General features: G+C 31.2%; 1 protein-coding gene across 1 annotated transcript; it reads right to left on the minus strand.

Moving 5' to 3' along the window:
• Window positions 1-18583: 18583 nt before the first annotated feature.
• On the minus strand, window positions 18584-20289 carry LOC135267627 (proteoglycan 4-like; the record flags this gene model as incomplete). The annotated part of the gene is made up of 1 exon (XM_064359671.1): window positions 18584-20289. A coding segment is annotated over one exon (1431 nt), but the record flags the coding sequence as incomplete, so codon positions are not given.
• Between the last annotated feature and the right edge of the window lie 5 nt (window positions 20290-20294).

The following is a 20294-nucleotide window of genomic DNA, read 5'->3' on the forward strand; positions in this document are numbered from 1 at the left end:
CCTTTGAACCGTTTTTTGATAACCATTTTTAATAACCCTTTTTGAAAAAACCATAGTGGCCTTGAATTTTGACAGTTACCAATTTTGAAAATTCTTGAAGGCTGTTGAAACCATCGGTTATCAAATGCAAAAGAAATTATTCACTTACCGCAAAAAGTTCAAAAGCAGTGAGATTATAAATAAAATTTTAACAAAAATTGACATATGTCAAAAACCATGACAGATACGTGGTAAACTTACAACTTGGGTAAATAAGTGAGTATTTCCTCTGAAAACAAGATAAAATTAAAGTAATAATTTTGGAATAATTATTAATTATTACACATTATTTCATAATTACAACCTTCATTTCATTTAAAAAAATACTGAAAAAGACAAAAATAATGATTTCGAATAAGATTGCCTTTCGCCTTTCGTAGAGAAATTAGGTACGCAAAAATTGAAAATTCCTCACTCATAAGGCAGATTTTTAAAAATTTTTGATAAAATTTGAAGAAGCGAACTCCCACTAAAATTAATAAGAAAAATATTCACTTACCTTTGGACGAACATCTACAACTAAAATCAAAATCTCCTTCCAGATTTTTTATCCTTTTTTCCCATAACTGATTTTTTTAATTTATTACGTAAACAATTAATTTTGATCTTTGTTCGCTTTCCCCATGTACAATGTGTTTTTAAATGATTGTCATCTAGTCGTCTCGGAATTTCTCATGTAAAATCAAAAAATGGCGGTTCATGTAACTAATGATAGGCATTTAGACATCAAATATTACCATTTTTCATTTATTAAGTCTCCAATTCGGGAATAAGTTTCGATAATAAACGTGCTTCCTTGCATGGTGTAATAATTTAGTTGCATTTTGACGATATTTTTAAAAGAAATTACTACTAAAGAGAGCCTATATAGGACACACCCTGATTTTCAAGGGTAATTGTGAAAAAAGTAATAATATTAAGCAAATTACCCCGATTTTCAAGGTAGTTAAAAAAAACATCAAATAATCATAAAAACACCCCGATTTTCCAGGTAGTTAAAAAAAATAAAAAACTACTAAGAGGGCCCCTATAGGACACACCCTGATTTTCAAGGGTAATTGTGAAAAAAGTAATAATATTAAGCAAATTACCCCGATTTTCCAGGTAGTTAAAAAAAAACATCAAATAATCATAAAAACACCCCGATTTTCAAGGGTAAACAGAAAAGCAAAAAAAAATCGTGAAAACACCCTGATTTTCAAGGTAGTTAAAAAAATAAAAAATATTATGAGCTTTCATGGGATTTCAGTGACGGATGGGCATCCGTCACTGAATTTAAGACGATATAAGGACATCACAAGTTTTTAATCAATTTCATCAGCATTCAACAGATTTTTAATGATATCCTTTGATTTTTTAGTTAATCGATTAGCTTTCCCTTTTTTTAATCCGTCGCCTCGTAAATGTTCATTCCACGATTTTTCTTTCATTTTGTTTAGAATAGGATTTATAATTTCTTCTTTATAAGTAGAAAAAGGCGGCGATTTTACGTATGTAGACGCTATATTTTTAAGCCCTGAAGTTACACCTTGAATGATATCTTCTTTATTATTTTTCCAAAAAGGTTTTAATATATTGCGATATAAAAAACCCAATGCTGGTATAGCAAATTTTTTTATAGATTGAAAAATATTTCCACCTCTAATATCTCTGTGATATTTAAGACCAAACCCATATTGTTTAGGAAATAATTGTTTTCTATGAACAACAAGTACCATTTATTCTACAGGAAAGAATAGCAATGACAATTACTGAATATCTAGAACAAAATTTAAACACTCTCCATTAAAATTTATCAATTGATTTAGCTGATTTGTAACAGAAATGCGAATATTAAATATATAATCCGTACGATTAATTGGTAAATATTTCGGATGCGTCGGTTCAATATTAATTAAAGATCTAGGTGAAATATTTGGAGTAAAAGCGTATATAACATCACTTTTGAGATTATTTTGATAACTAGATGAAACTAGGGAGCAGTGAATCAAGATTTGATCAATATCTTTGGTGATGTTACCAATTTTTGTTGCATAGTTTATTCCTTCTTTATATATTTTTTTATCAAATCCTAAAAGCTCATGTATCTTACCGTGGGAAAAGTCAATTTCATAGTCTTTGTCGCGTATAATTAGCATAAAACGATTAGTTGCATAATTTACATCAAAATTAAACGGGGGTGTTTCAAACGTTCCAAAATATTCTTGGATATAATTATTTAATTCATTTTCATCGTACAAACCGTTTGGTAACTTTAATATTTTCCACTCCGATTCATTTCTATCGTGTTCTTCGTCTTCGACTCTGGACACACCTTGCCTGTCTTTCTTGATTTCGTTATTTTTGAGTTCGGTCTGCGGAGCCTTTTTACCAGACTTGTATTCGCTTCGCTCATGAGGGCTTCGCCTAAATTTTATTTCGTTATTTTTATACTCTTCGGTAATGTTATCCCAACTATACCAGAGACTTGCTGTCTTTAAAGCAATTTCACCTTTTAATCCAGATAAATTAATAGGGTTTTCAGAATAACTTATTTCAAAATCATTTTCTTTAGATCTAATGTGTATTAGGCTCATTTATTCAGTTTAAAAAAGCCTGGCAAAGGTTCCCGAGGGAATCGAAAGATTCCGGAGGCGAAACCGAAGTGGACTAGTGCTCCGCATGTAGCGTAGAGAATATCCTTTTGTGATCTGATTTTTTTATGAGTTTCAGGTTTAACAATTTATCAAGTATTTCTACGCATTCATTATATACCTCGATTGAATCATTTCCCGCATTTTTTGACGCAATTAATAGATCAAGACGTTCTACCATTTCATTTGGATCTGAAAAAATCAGGCATGGCCTGCTGAAGACCGAAGGTCGAATCTGGCCGCTTCCTGTTTGCTTCTCATAGAAGGGAATTTTTCGAATATCTTCTAAAACACTTTTATATTTTTTCAACTGTGAATACACATATTGTAAATTATCAATTTTTTCTTGTTCTTGTGATTTCTTTGCGTTTGTAAGGTGCGCATTTAATGATTTCAATTTAGTTGATATTTCGGGTATCGTCGTATCAATTTTTGCATTTCGACTTCTAATGTCTAACGATAATAAATGTGAAGGTTTTTCAAATTTAAATTGTTTTTCAATAATATCAAAATTTAAATCTTTATTAGGATCTAAACTTATGGAGGAAGGTGATTTTGGTAATGGTAATAAATTCGCTGCGCTCATGAGGACTTTGTCCGAATTATCCGATTCGTTTACATCATCGCCTCCGGAATCTTTCGATTCCCTCGGGAACCTTTGGTGACCTTTGGCCTGGGGAACCTTTTCCTCAATTGCTAAAACATTTTTTGGATTCGCTTCGCTCATAAGAATTTGTTGTGTAAATTCAGTAATATTATCAAGTTTGTCAGTTATAGGTTTTTGTAGTTTTTTAATTTCTTCCTTCGTTAAATGTTCTTTAAATTGTTTTAAATGAATCCTATTTTTAATTATTTCACGATTTTTTAAAATAGCGTCAATTATTTCACTTTTACTATTAGCGTTAGTCATTTATATAAAGTGAAAAGAAGATTCATCATGAAGGCATAGCCGAATATTCCGGGATAGGGATTCGAACCTTTTTTATATTTTTTTTATGGGGTTTGCCCTTTTTATCAATCCATACCAACTTTATTTTTGGAGTTAATCTTGCGCCAGGGACTCCTTGTTGGTTGTTTACAGAATTAATAAAAATAAGTGCAAAACATTCCCCGTTTTCATTCCGACTACAATCCGATCTATTCTTACAGCATCTCCTCTTTCACGACAGCTTATACCGTTTATAGGTATGTGTCTATCGAGGAGAATCATCGGCACGACCATCAGTCCTGAATCAACAGGACAGGTCATTGTTGTTCGATATTACTGTAAGTCATGAATAGATGGAAGAGTCCCAAAACCGAGAAATATTTTGAGAATATTTGGCAGCACTCAGTTGCTCGTCAATCTTCGTGGGTCCTCAATCTCTATGGCCACTCGAGATCTCACCAGTTCAGATTTAAGAACAACTGCATTCTCAATAAAAAAAGCGGCGATGGGAATCGAACTCAAAACCTTTTATTATCTGTCTAACTCTTTACTATCTGAGCTATTTATGTCGTGTCCATTATAATGTCTAATCAGCTACAATAATACATCAAACTGCGCAATATTACGAAATTTAAAAAAAAGTTGGATCCGCGGGGGTTCGAACCCGGGACCCCTTGGAGTGAAAGCAAACATCTTACCAACACGCCCATAATGGCTCTTCTGCAGTTGTTTTCGAATTAAAGATCTTATACTGTTTTAGATTAGTCTAACGCGAAACAAAGGGTGCGGAGCACAAGTCAAAGACGGTTCACAAGGGAATCAAAAGATTCCGGAGTCAAGGAATTTGCCCGCTATCGCGGTTTAGCGATAAGCGTGCGTATTTGTGTTAAATAAATGAATACGTCTTTGCCTATTCATTTTATTAAAACCGATGAAAAAGAACATTACAACATTAATAAATTAGCTCCAAAATGGCCTTTTATATTAATAATTATAGGACGAAGCGGTTCTGGTAAAACAAATACTGTTGTCAATCTATTAAAATATTTATTTTTTGATACTTTTTATTTGTATGCAAAGGATTTAGAAGAACCTTATTATCAGTTATTACAAAATGTGTTTGATGATGAAAAAATTATTCGACCTGAAGAACCGATAATTGAATCACACTTTTCATCAGATATAGAAGACATAGTCCATGTAGACGAACTGGATAGAGATAAACAAAACTTGATTGTTGTTGATGATTTTGTAACTGAAAAAGATCAAAAAAAATTGATAGATTTAGCTATACGCGGAAGAAAAATGAATGCTTCGATGATCTATATAACGCAGGATTGGTATAGAGTACCAAAATCAATTCGTTTACAATGTAATTATCTTTCAATATTTCCATCATGTGATGGTAATGATATAAGCTTGATATTTAGAGAAAAAGGATTGGATAAGAAAATCAAGGAATATTATGAAAATAACATTAATAATTTTGATTGCTTAACTATTGATTTTAAAACTCCTGAAATGAAATATAGAAAGAATTTTACACCAATAAATGACTGGCAGGACCAGTCCAAAGGCGATGACAACGTCTTTGACTAGTGCTTCGCATGCTGAATACGTTCTTAGAAAAAATAGACAAAAAGGTGGAAAATCAACAAGAGGACCACCTGGTATAGGGTTTAATTTAACAGAAAATGGCGATTATGATATCACAGGACACAAATTAGTTAATGTAAAACAACCAGAAAATCCTGGCGATGCTGTTAATTTACAATATTTAGCGTCAGCAAACGATAATATGATCAAAAAAGATGATTCAGAAACCGTTTTAAAAATGGTTAAACCTGAACTCAGTAACATGATCAAAAAAGATGATTCAGAAAGCGTTTTAAAAATTGTTAAGCCGGAACTCAGTAATATGATCAGAAAAGATGATTCAGAGAGTATTTTAAAAATCGTTAAACCTGAACTCAGTAATATGATCAAAAAAGATGATTCAGAAAGCGTTTTAAAAATTGTTAAGCCGGAAGTCAGTAATATGATTAGAAAAGATGATTCTCAAAGTATTTTAAAAATCGTTAAACCTGAACTCAGTAATATGATCAAAAAAGATGATTCAGAAAGCGTTTTAAAAATTGTTAAGCCGGAACTCAGTAATATGATTAGAAAAGATGATTCAGAAAGCGTTTTAAAAATTGTTAAACCTGAACTGAATAATATGATCAAAAAAGAAAAACGATATATTGATATTGGTAATAGAAGATTAGTTAAAACTGCCGATGCAATTGATAAGCATGATGTTGTCAATAAAAAACAACTAGATATTTACGGAGAAAGGTTAATTAACTTGGAAACTGAATTCATGAAAAAAATTCATTATTCTTTTTTACAATTTGTAGGAAAAATTCATTTTGTTAAAGAAGTTCATGGACAAAAGGTTGTTACTGTGCTTGACTTTTCTTTTGATGGTGAACTATTTCTTAGAATACCAATGAATGTGGAAGTTATAAAATTCTACTCAACGGCTAATTTGAAAGATTTGGATATTAGTAATAATGAAGGAACAATAGATCTTTCAAAACCCTTTATTGTTAGAGAATCTGATCTTCTATCTTTTAGAATAAAAAAAGAAAAGGTAAACACTGAAGAACATCTTGGTCGTTTCAATGATAAAAAACCTTATCTATTAAGTACTCCAATTTTTTTTTATATGCTAGTTAAGTTTTCGGTATAAAATTATGAAGATTTTTTTAATATATAAATGAGTGACTTAAAAAACAAACTAAACAGTTGTGGATATTCTTTAGAATATAAAAAACTTGTTGACTTGGAAATTAATACACCCTATTCAGTGACAAATTTCGAAAATGTTAATACACAATATGGAAGTAAATTAGGTGTTATTTTGAATAATAAGATTAAAGTAATTTTACCAGACAGATTTAAAAATATGTCCGTCAATTTTTATTATCCAGATTCGTTAAATATGATTTATAAAGGTAAGAAGGAAATTACAAATAATAGATCAATTCATGAGATTGTGTTTGTTGATTCCGATGCAAACCACTAGTCCGCTTTCTTTAAATCCTTTTTAATAAATATTAATAAATTCAAATATACTTAATGGATTTCCTTACCTTTGTGTTATTCAACATTCATTGTTATTTCGTCTATAAATTATGGATTATTGCAAAAAATGTAAAAAACAAACTAAAAGTATTGGTGAACCAAAGTTTGTAAAAAAGAAAAAACATTGGAGAAGAATATCTACTTGCAGAATTTGTCAATCAGAGAAAAATAATTTTTCTAAATCACCAGAAGATATTTTAATTTTTGAATTATTTAAACCCGCTAGGAAAAAATACCCAACACGTCGCTTTCAACATAGAGGTATTGATGATACTTGGCAAATAGATATTTATGTTTTTTATAGACCAAAAGGAAAAGCAGAAGATCCAAGCTATTCTTTAAGAACAAAGACAGAGTCGAAGACGAAGCCGAATGATTTTAATAAATTTAAAAAGATCAATAACGGTTTTATCTATATTCTAGTCGCTGAAGACACCTTTTCTAAATTTGTATGGGTAGAACCTTTAAAAACTAAATCAGGATTAGAAGTAGCTAACGCGTTTTTAAAAATCATACAACAAGCTATTAAAGATAAACACAATCCACCGAAAAATTTACATGCTGATAGAGGAAAAGAGTTTTATAATAAAGATATGAGAATCGTTTTAAATAAGTACAATATCAATCTTTATAGTACTGGAACAAAAAATAAAGCTTTCTTTGTTGAGAGGTTCAACCGTACTTTAGGAAATAAATTCAAGCCAATATTGTATGACAGTTCGCCGAAGGCTCACGAGTTGGCTCCGCCAAGGAGTTTTAATTGGCTTTCGTTACTTCCAAAAATTATAAAATCTTATAACAATTGTTATCATTCTACGATTAAAATGAAACCAAAAGATGTTAATAAAGAAAATGAAAGGCAGTTATTAGAAACCGTATATATGATTACATTAACAAATAAAAAACCAAAATTTGAAGTTGGTGATAGAATTAGATTGTCTAATATGGTTGATATTTTTCGTAACAAATTAAAAACAAACTGGACTGAAGAAATATTCACAGTTGTAGAAAAACGCGTATATAATGTTTGGATTTATTTTGTTTCTGATCTTAAAGGCGAAAAAATTAAAGAGGGGATATACGAAGAAGAAATGCAATTAACATTATTATAAGAATTATTGAAATAATATCTTTCTAATAAATGGATAAAAAAGTTTGTAAGAACTGCAATATTCTAAAAGATTTGGAGAATTTTTATCAAAATAAAAAAAGCAAAGATGGTTATTCAACTTTTTGTAACATATGTTGGAATAAACGTTATAGAGGTGAAAAAATATTATGTAACTGCGGTAAATTAGTAGGAGCGCAATACTATCCAAAACATCTCTTGCTAACATATTATAATCATTGAATATGATGTTTAAGAAGGCTGAAAAATGTTTTGCAAAAAAATTTTTCTTATAAATGGAGCTCTCGAAAGATGAGCTTCGTAAAATGACACTTGAGGAAATTATAAAACTTACTAAAGGTGATTTAAAAAAAGTGGGTGACATAATTGAACAAATTAGTGAAGGCAATTCGTCATCGAGTTCGACGAAGATTCAGAGTTCAGATAAGAGTTCACCTTTGACACATGAGTCGTCCTCGATGGATAAATTCGCTAGCGCTCATGAAGGCATAGCCGAATATTTTTTAACACCACAATCAAATAATGAGATTGTGCTAAATAAACTAAGTTTAAAAAAAATAAAAGCCATCGCAAAAAAGATGGGGTTAAAAAACTATTCGCAATATAACTCAAAGACTAAATTAGATCTTATAAAATTAATTCTAAAAGAAGAGCTCAATGCTGGCGACTGGATTAATAAATTAAGTAGACTCAATATTAAAAAATTAAAATCAATTGCTGAAAAATTAGACCTAAAGATAAAGCAAAATAGTAAAAAAACAGATCTAGTGAATCAAATTTCAGATAATGTAAACAATGAAGCGAATTTAAATACGTCTTTGACTAGTGCTTCGCATACTGTTCTCAACGAAATCGGATCACCAAAATTAGAGGAAATTTTAGAGGAAACCATGTCAAAAAACGAATCGACTCAGAATACGTCTTTGACTAGTGCTTCGCATACAACGATAAAAGAATTAAGAAAAATTGCTAAAGAAAAGAATATCAAAGGTTACTCAAAAATGAAGAAGGCAGAATTATTACAAAAAATTGAAGAAATGGAGCCTTTTGCCTTCGAAGATAGTTATTTTACAGAGTTTCCAAAAAAATCTAAAATTAAAATAATAGAAACAAATGCTGAATACACCAAAAAATGGAAGAAACATAAAGTTTACTATAAAGTTATATTATTGAAAGCCGAAGAGGAAGATTCACCCAAGTCTGATCTTTCAGACATAATAATGAAAAAAATAACTGTCATTAGAGAGGGTTTAAATGAAATGATTAAAATAGTAAAAGAGAAAACAAATTTCAAAGAAGGAGATTTAATGAATATAGTGGTTAATCATCCTGATCTTTGGAATCCTATTTCCACAGGGTTATCAAGAACTACTGAAATTGATAATTTATTAAACAATATTCAAAGTATCTTAACTTCAAATCAAGATTTAGATATATATGGTTGCACATTTCATGCCGAAGTTGTTAATATGCCTAGAGGCGCAGGTAGTGGGGTAAAGATGTTAAATATAGCTGAAGACTCAAGAACAAAGAAAAGTATAACACGGATAAATAATAAAGATAGATTATGTTGTCCAAGAGCTGTTATTGTTGGACTAACTTATCAAACAAATATAATACTCGGTAAAGAATTTAACGACAATGCTATAACATATATTAGAAAAGGAAGAAATTTACAAACTACTTTAGCTCAAGAACTATGTAATCAACTTGGGGAATATAATAGAAATTATTTTACTTTAGATGATATTGCAAATATAGAAAGATTATTAAATATTCAAATAAAAATCGTAGCAGCCGAATGTTTTAATTCTATAATATATTCAGGACCTGAAAAAGATGTGAAAGTTTATTTATATAAAAATGGAAATCATTTCGATACAATCAATAGTATGACAGGTTTCTACGGTCAGTCTTATTATTGTGAAAAATGTGATAAACCGTATCAACATAAAGATAATCATAAATGCAAAAAAGGAGATAAAATATGCATATTATGCTTAAAACCTAAACATGAAGAAGGCTCTAAACAAAGAATATATTGTGAAAAATGCAATAGATACTGTTTTAATCAAGAATGTTTAGAAAATCATTCAGAAGTTTGTGAAAGATTTCATAAATGCTTAAAGTGTAATAAAATACTCAAAAGAGGTGATAAAATGGTTGACGAAGGTAAAAAAATGATTGAACAAGGAAATAAAATGATTGAAGAAGGAAATAACAAGAAGGGTAATCAAATAATTGAAAAAGGTAACAAAATGATAGAAGAGGGTTGTAAAGAACACAGATGTGGATGGGAAATATGTCGAAATTGTTATAAAGAAGTTGAAATATTAGAACATAAATGTTACATGCAATGGATACGACAAAAAGGCGGAAGAATATGTGAGACAATAATGAAAGACGGTGATAATAAATATAAAGCAAAAGGTTGTACAGTAACTTTTCCTGATGAAACAAACAAACAATCAAACAAAGGAAAAGAAACATTATCACTTAAAGACTTGGAAAAGGGTTCTGGATATACCATAACAGATTTGCAACTTTTTACTAAAGACGGTAAAGAAAAAGCTGTAGTTATATTGAATAATGAATTTAAGTTGTTTTTACCAGATAGATTGGCTAAAAGGGGTGATGAACTAATAGACTATATGTTAGAATATGATTTAGTTATGACTTATAATGGTTTGATAGATGTGAAAACATATAAAATGCATGATATTACATTTAAAAAAATGGACAAACGTCCTGATAAAACAACCGAAAGAATAAAATATTACATTTATCAATGTAAAGATTGTAAAAAGTGTGTTAAAAAACCGTTGGATGATGAAGAACCGTTTAAATGCGTTAAATGCAGTTCTAAATACAATACAACTAAATCTTCTTATACAGAAAAATATTTATTCTTTGATTATGAAGCAATGCAAGAAACAGGCAAACATATCGCTAATTTAGTTATATCCCACGATTTTAACGGAAATGTTAATTCTTTCGAAACCAACGAAGATTTTTGCAAATGGTTAATTTCTAGAGATCCTAAAGGATATACAGCTATCGCACATTATTCTAAAGGTTATGATTCTTACTTTATTCTGAAATATTGCGTTGAAAATGGTATCAAACCTTTCTGTATATATAACGGATCAAAAATAATGCTAATGGAAATAAAATCAATTAATTTAAGAATTATTGATAGTAGTAATTTTGTTCAAGGACCTTTAAAAAATTTCCCTAAAACATTCGGTCTAAAAGAACTTAAAAAAGGTTATTTTCCACATTTCTTCAATACAACGGAAAATCAGAACTATATTGGAAAAATACCTGATACAAAATACTATGGTGTTAATTCTATGAAACCAAAAGAAAGGGAAGAGTTTTTAGAATGGCATAAACAAAAAAGAAAAGAAAATTATTTGTTTGATTTTAAAAAAGAACTTTATGATTATTGTAATTCTGATGTTGATATATTAAGAAGAGGATGTCTTGAATTAAGAAAGCAGTTTCTAGAAATTGCTGATATAGACCCTTTTAGATATATTACTATTGCTGGTGTTTGCTTGGCGATATATAGATCAAAATATATTAAGAAAGATACAATAGCTGTTGTTGATAATCTAAAAAAAGATCAATATTCTCAACAGTCTATTTCATGGTTAAATAGTTTTCATAATCCAAATATAAAACACGCTTTGAACAAAGGCGAAGTGAAAATATGTGGATCAAAAGTTGACGGGTTTGATGAAAAATCCAATACTGTTTACCAATATCACGGTTGTTTTTGGCACGGTTGTACAACATGTTATAGTTCAGATTTTATTAATAATAAGAATAAAACAACTATGGAAGATCTTTATGAGAAAACAATAGAAAGAAGTAAGCGAATAAAAAAGGCTGGTTATAACTTAATAGAAATGTGGGAATGTGAGTGGACAAAGTCAAAAGAATATAAGAAAGAAATGAAACAAATCCGGCGAAGCCCTCATGAGCGAAGCGAAATCGAAGAAGAAATTAAGGAATTGGAAGAACTTAATCCTAGAAACGCATTCTTTGGTGGAAGAACAAACGCAACAAAATTGAGAGTAAAAGGAAAGAAATTGAAATATATTGATGTTTGCAGTTTATATCCAACAGTACAATATTTTGATGATTATCCAGTCGGACATCCTACTAAAATATTCAAACCTCGTACGTATGATCCTGAATGGTATGGATTAATAAAATGTGCAATTTTACCACCAAAAGGTTTGTATCACCCTGTTTTACCTGTTAAAAATAAAAACAAATCTGGTGATGAAAAGCTAACATTTCCATTATGTCAATTGTGTGCAAAATTAAATAATCAAAAAGATAAATGTTCTCATACAGAATCTCAAAGAATTATCAGAGGAACCTGGTGTACCAACGAAGTAAAAAAAGCAATTGAAAAGGGGTACAAAATAATAACTATTGATGAGGTTTGGCATTTTTACGAAAAATCATCAAATTTATTTAAAGGATATGTGAAAGCGTTTATGAAAATTAAATTAGAAACAAGCCCTTGGCAGGATGATTTTGAATCAGAAGAAGAATATAGAAAAGCTGTAAAAGAAAATCTAGGTATTGAATTGGGTAAAATAGAAAATAATCCTGGAAAGAGAGCTGTTGCGAAAATATGCTTAAATTCCTTATGGGGTAAATTTGGGCAAAGACAAAATATGGGTGCAACAGAATATGTTACAGATGTTAAAAGATTTTATGAAATTTTATTAGATGACAGACTTGATAATATACATATAAACGATATAAATGAAAATATGTTACAAATTGATTATAAGTTAAAAGATCGCTATATAGAAAATGATTTCAATACCAATATATTCATAGCTGCTTTTACAACTGCAAATGCTAGACTAAGATTGTACGAAATGTTAGATATATTAGGAGAAAGTGTAGTATATTATGATACAGATAGCGTTGTATATATAGACGATGGTAAAAATACTATCAAAACAGACTGTTTATTGGGAGAATGGACAGACGAATTAGGTAAAGACGTATGGATAATAGATTGGATATCAACAGGTCCTAAAAGTTATTGTTATAAAACAAACACAGGTAAAGTTGTTTGTAAAATAAAAGGATTTACGCTAAATTATGAAACGTCCAAAAAGATTAATTCCGAAAGTATAAATAATATTTTAGAAAAGAAAGCCTGGCGAAGCCAGTCCAGAGGTCACCAAAGGTTCCCGAGGGAATCGAAAGATTCCGGAGGCGAAGCCGAAGACAGTAAAATCAGTACGCAATATAATCGAATTACCAGAGATACTAAAACTAAGGAACTCTTAAATAAAATCGAAACAAAAGAATTTGGTTTTGTTTATGATAAGAGGGTTATTCTAGAAAACTATGATACAATACCGTTTGGATATTAGCGTCAGCTGGAGCTGACTCAAGTCTGCGACTAATCTATTAATTAATCACATTATTAATCACATTATTCTGACTGGTTTTGCCAGGCTTCTTTTTATTTAAATAAATGGAAAACGTTGTAGACAATTTATGGCGTATTGATGAAATGCCTGTAACCGATGAATCAACAAAAAGTTATACTTACAATGAAATAAGAGAAAGTAATATCAATGTGAAAGAACTTGAACAGTATACGCTCGAAACTAATATAAGTGGATGGAAACATTTATCAGGTGCTTATATTTTTGTCAAATCTAAAATTAAAAACAATCCAAATAATTATGCAACTATATCAAATAATGGGATAAATGATTTTGACTATGTGAGGCTATTCTATGAAGAGGTATTAATAGAAGAAACAAATTATGTTGGCGTTGCTACGTTAATTTCAAATCTGATTGAATTTTCTGGAGACGTTTCTGATACTTCAGCATCACAATTGTGTTGGTATCCAGACACAGCAGATTCAGCAGATACGTCTCAATACAAATATGAGGCGCAAGATAAATCGGTAAAATTTAAAGATTTAGACGTTGATATAAAAACTATTATTTCAAAAATCACAAATAATTCTGCATCCAATAAAGGATATTTAGAGAGATGGTTGTTAACAAAAGATGAAAAAACTATTACAAAATTTATACCTTTATCTAAAATTTTCCGGTTTGTACGAGACTGTAACAAAGTTTTGAATGGAAAAATTCGTATCGAATTACGTAAAAATAGGGTAAAAAATATATTACACGCTAAAGTTGATGGAAATTATGATTATGAAATATCTGATATTAGTTTGTGGATCCCAATAGTTAAGCCCTCATTAGAAACTGAAAAAATGTTATCTTCATTATTAGTTAGCAAATCTAACTTTCTTTGTGGATGGAATGCGCTTAACTGTTACCGTAGTAATTTGTGGTCTTCTGGAAGTGGAAACTGGCGCATTGTAAATAATCAAAATAAAATATCTAGAGTTTTTATAGTGTTTTCTAGAGCCGAACGAAACGATAATTTTACCAAGTCACTGATGATTTTTGATAATATGAATTTAGAAAGAATAAATATTAAAATCAATGGTACCCAACATCCTACTTATGAATATCAGGTGAATAATAGGGATTTACAACGCTTGTATGCAGCATTCCTTTCATGTAATTATAAAAAAGATTTGGATGAAGGCACGTGTGTTAGCTATAAAGATTTTTGTAACCTTTATTTAGTTGTTGCTTTTGATGTAACAAGAGAAAATGATGAAAATTTATTTAGTAAAACAAAATCATCTGAACTAGAAGTTAATTGGACATTAAAAGATTATCAAAATGTTAATTACTACATATATGCTGTAGTTGAATCTCAAAGAATTGCAAATATGAATATTATAGATGAAAAGATTTACTTGGAAATGAAGTAGAGGGTTTTTAATTTAAATAAATGACTGGCAAGGCCAGTGGGTCGAAGACGACGATGACTGAACCGAAAACAATGAATGATTATAGAGTATATTTATCACCCAATCAAATAAAGAAACTCCAAAGTTGTAAAGAAAAAAGAATAGATTGTAATATAAGATTCGATTTAACAGAAAGACCTAATAATACTATTAAATTAAGAGAAAATCAGATTGATGAAATTAAAAAGTGTAAAAAAGAGAAGAAAAAATATTGTAATATAAAATTTTCTCCAACACAGATAGGTGGATTTTTACCTGCTTTAATTCCTGCAGCGTTAGCTGTAGCCAAAGCATTGGGGTTAGGTGCTGCTGGTTATGCTGGTACTAAATTAGCACAAAAAACCTTTGGAGATGGTATAAAAAAGGATAAAAAAAACACAAAAAAGACGAAGACATATGGACAAGGAATAAAATTGATAGGAAAAAGGGGTTAAGTAATATAGAAATATCTAATATTATGAAAAATGAGAAGAATTCGTGTGAAACACTTCATGAGTCGAAGACGAATTCGGCTTTGCCTCATGAAGCTACGCGAAATTTTCGAGGTGTTTTTGCAATTGACATGTTACCAAAAAAAATTAGAAAAGATGAATCAGGCATAATTAATTTTCAACCTTCTAATTGTTATGGATCACACTGGGTATGTTACATAAACAAACCATATTTAAGACATATTTTATATTTTGACAGTTTTGGTATTTCTCCACCAGAAAAAATTAAAAAGTATTTATTAAGAAGTGGAAAAAATATTGCGTGGAATACCACGCAGCTACAAATGAATTCTTCTGTTTTATGTGGTCATTACTGTATATATGTGATAATTAATGTCAACAGAGGCAAAGATTTTTATGATATATTATATTCTTTTAAACAGATACCGTGTCGTTTAAATGAGAAAACTACTATTTCAATATGATTCATCATGAACGTAATTAAAAAAATATATTATCTATATGTTATAAATGGAAACATATCTACAAAAACGCTTGTATGTATACAGAAAAAGTTACTTATATTTTTATAAAATTGGAATCGGATTATCTATTAGTAAATTATTATTTAGTGTATCGGGATTATCATCGTTAGCACTACCTCCACTAGTTTGTTTATCTCTTGGCGCAGGGGTAATAGAAATCTTAGATAAGAGGTTAAAAATATCAGAAAGAATTGAAGAATATAAGTTGGTTTATAAATTTTATCGACAGTTATTGCATTTATATAAGGCTGATAAAATAAATGAAAAAGAAATAAATTTACGTGAAGAGGAATTTGTCAGTAACTTTAACTATTTTCCTAGAGAGAAATACCTAGAAAAAGCCCACTTAAACGGTAATTGATGATTTTTGTTTAAATTCGGACGAATGGGCGAGACCTCATGAGCGTAGCGAAATTTACACTATTAAATGAAATATTATATTATTCTTTTTCTATTTTTCGCTACTGTAAAAACTTCAGATGATGTTAATATTCGGACGAATGAATCGAAGATTCAGAGTTCAGCAAAGCCTTACGATGAATCGAAGATTCAGAGTTCAGCAAAGCCTTACGATGAATCGAAGATTCAGAGTTCAGCAAAGCCTTACGATGAATCGAAGATTCAGAGTTATTTAGAACAATTTGGCTATTTCGCGTCAGCGTCTACAAAACTTGGCAATGCCTCGCATGCTGAATCATTAATAGAAATAAATGAAGCATTAATTAGATTTCAAGAATATTACAATTTACCTGTTGATGGAACATTAAATCAAGAAACACTTGATTTGATTAAACAGCCGAGATGTGGAAATAAAGATAATCCAACAGCTTATAGAGTTCATTATCAAAAATGGAATAAAACAAATCTTAAATGGTATTTTTCGTTAGCTACGAACGAGATGAAAGAATTAGCACAAAAAGCCTTTGATCAATGGGAATCTGTTTCAAATTTAAAGTTTGAGTACTGGCACAGCCAGCCCAGCGCCGTAGGCGAGTACAATAGTGTTAAACCGGACATACTTATTTCATTTTCTAATACGCTGTTTCAACATAATCATAATTCACGGTGTCAAAAAGGAATATGTTCTAGCAGTTTTGACGGAAAAGGTAATGTCTTAGCACATGGCTTCTTTCCAAATAATGATGAATGTCTAGGAATTCATTTTGATAAATCAGAAAATTGGTATTTTGGTGAATCAAGTAATACACCTGATGATCAAACTAATTTTTATACAGTATTATTACACGAAATCGGACATACATTAGGTATTGAGCACTCTGCCAATAATAATTCAATTATGTACGCGTATTATAAAGGTGATATTGATAAATTAACTCGAGACGATATGTGGGCAATTCAATATTTATACGGAATACCTGAACGGTCAAAATATGAATCAATACCAACTACAACTACCACAACTACTACATCTACCACAACTAAAAAACCTATTACTTTGACTCCTAGAAAGACTGATTCATTACCTGATTTATGCAGCTTAAGTGAAACTATTAACACATTTTTAATAGCAAATCATAAATTATATATTTTCTACAAGAAATATGTCTGGATTGTTAATTTAAAAGACATGAGCTATGATAATAAACCAAAATTAATTACAGATTATTTAACTTTTTTACCAGATAATTTTCAAGAAATATCACAAATTTATCAGAGACCAGATGGAACTATTTTGTTAACAACAAACAACTTATATTATATTATTGATTTTCCTAATTTCGTTGTTAAAAACGGTTATAATGGAAGATCTATCACAAGTTTGGGTGTTCCTAGTGGAAAGAAAATTAATGCAATATTTAGTACTTATTCTGGTCAAACTTATATATTTTATGACAACACAATGTTTATACAATTTGATGAATGTCTGCTTAGACCTAAGAAACATGGTATGATAGCTGAATTGTTTTCTAGTATTCCTTCTAATGTTGACAAAGTCTTTAGATATATTAATGGAAAAATTTATTTCTTTAAAGACAATAATTACTACGAGTATCATGAATTTTTGCAAACGACAAAATCGTATAAATTTGATTTATCTATTTTTGAAATTAAATGTAGTATTATAGATAAGATTATGATTTTACTAAATAAACTTAAATAATTTTCAATATAAATGGATAACAAAATAACTTTAATTTTAAAAGAGAACGGTAAACCTTATCTTTGTTATAAAGTAAACGAAGAAGAAACTAAAATTGATCTAACTCCAGATGAAGAAATTGAACTACTACGAAAAATTTCTGTTATTATTCTCACAAAATTACCTCCAGAAGTAGCACATAAACATATGTATGAATTCTTAAAATTTGTTTAAAGTAGTTTTTGTTTTCACAATTACCCTTGAAAATTGGGTTATTTTGCTTGATATTTTTTATTTTTTTAACTACCTTGAAAATCGGGGTAATTTGCTTAATATTATTACTTTTTTCACAATTACCCTTGAAAATCAGGGTGTGTCCTATAGGGGCCCTCTTAGTAGTTTTTTATTTTTTTTAACTACCTGGAAAATCGGGGTGTTTTTATGATTATTTGATGTTTTTTTTAACTACCTTGAAAATCGGGGTAATTTGCTTAATATTATTACTTTTTTCACAATTACCCTTGAAAATCAGGGTGTGTCCTATATAGGCTCTCTTTAGTAGTGAAATTAATTGACAGATTTGACATTTATTGACAGAGAATTCAATTAAGCAGAACGGCAGAATTTTTTATAAATGTCAACCACTGTCTAAGTTAACTAGATGAGAATCATTTAAAAACACATTGTATTTGTCTTTATATATTTTTGAAAATATACTGCTTTTGCACAAGTTCGGGTAAGAAAAAAAACAACTTCTGGTACATTCATTTAATCAATTTTTAATTATATACAGAGTGTTCTATACATACACATACTCCTAAAACCTACTTAAACATAGCTACGATATACATATTTATATAATAATGAATAAGTACAGTCTGAGCGACCTCATACATCGATAACATCGAAACAAAGTGACCGAATTAAAAAAGTGCAACATGAAACAATCACAACACAACAAAACCATAACAAAAGTCTTAAATTAGGAACATAACGTAACTCACTGGGACCTTCAGTACATCCGGCCTTCAAACCGAAACTTCCGGTTTACTTTCCGGCTCTTTCTTCTCCTTATTCTCCACGTTATTGCTCGGCGCTGGCACCGGATTCATCGAATTGATCCGATTCTGTTGCTGACGCACGACAAGACTCGGATTCGGAATATTCCGAATCGACTGATTCTGATTCGGCCTCAAGTTCCTGATTTGCGGATTCATCATCCGAAACTGCCCTTTATTTATCAGTTTAAGGTTTGGGGGAATCCTCTGATTCGGCGACGGGATTTTAAGGGTTTGGAGGTTGGGGAGTTGTGGCCTTGGCTTGGGTTTGTTAAGGGAGGGGTGTTCCGTTGCCACTTTTGACAGCATCTGGAGATTGGACAAGTTCTTGGTGTCCTTGGGGGGCGCGAACCCATTCGGGGGGTCCCCCTCCTTGCTGGGCGGCTTCGCCGATAAGTCAAGCGCCCCGATGTTGTCCTTGGGGATAATGCTAATCCCAGTTTTGAAAATGAGGGATTTCTTAATCCTGTCGAGGGGGATCGTGGCGGGAGGGGGCCGCTTGGGGGGTTTGACTTCAGGGGGGTTGATTAGGGTGATTTCGAGACTTGGGCGTTTCTCCTCCCGTTTTTCCTCCTTGTTGTTGGGGACCCCACTCTCGATTTTGCTCACGGTGAAGCCAGGGGGGTACTGGGGGGGTTTCTCGGGGGGTTTGGCTTCGATGGTGCATCTTTGTTGCAAGTTGGCGATTTTTCGCTCAAGGGTTGACGCGGGTCTGTTGGCACTTTGGGTCTTCTCGATTGTTTTTTGGTACTTTTCGGCGTAGGCTTGGTACGACTTGAGGAAGGTTTTTTTGGCTTGTTGTTCCGTCTGTTCATTTCGTTCGATTTGTACGGTTGGTACTCTATGTCCCCATTCTTTGTTTAGGGTTTTGGCGGGGAAATCGCTACGGAGTGTCTTGGGGGCGAGGTCAGGTATCGGTTTTTTCGGTTCTTTTGCTTCCTTCGTTTCTTCTTTCTTCTCTCCGTTGATTTCTTCAGGTTCTGGTTTTTTGTCAGCAGTTGGGGGTTCGGTGCTTGCCGTTTGGACGTTCTTATCTTCACTTGTGACGTGTTTGTGTCTCACTTGTCTCATCTGTAGCAACTTTTCCTTGCTACTCATCTCACTTTTGTGGTGTTTGTGCTTGTGGCCATTGTGTGGCGTCAACTTGACCTTCAACTTCAACTCTTCTTCGTTTGTGATTTCGGCATGAAGTTTCCGCTTCTTGTACACGCAGTCGTTCTTCGAATGTTTGCTCTTCTTCCGTTTCTTGCTGAAATGGTGGTAGTCCTCATCCCGTTCCTTCTCCCTGCTCTCATCCAGCTTTTTCTGGAGAGCCCACTCCCGGTCCCGAATCTCCGCGAACCGCTTGATCTCCTCCTTGTCTTGCTCCTCGTAGTCGAAAACGCAGTCTTGTGCCACTTTTTCAG

The sequence above is a fragment of the Tribolium castaneum genome, unplaced genomic scaffold (assembly GCF_031307605.1).
Source record: "Tribolium castaneum strain GA2 unplaced genomic scaffold, icTriCast1.1 ptg000064l, whole genome shotgun sequence".
Taxonomy (NCBI): domain Eukaryota; kingdom Metazoa; phylum Arthropoda; class Insecta; order Coleoptera; family Tenebrionidae; genus Tribolium; species Tribolium castaneum.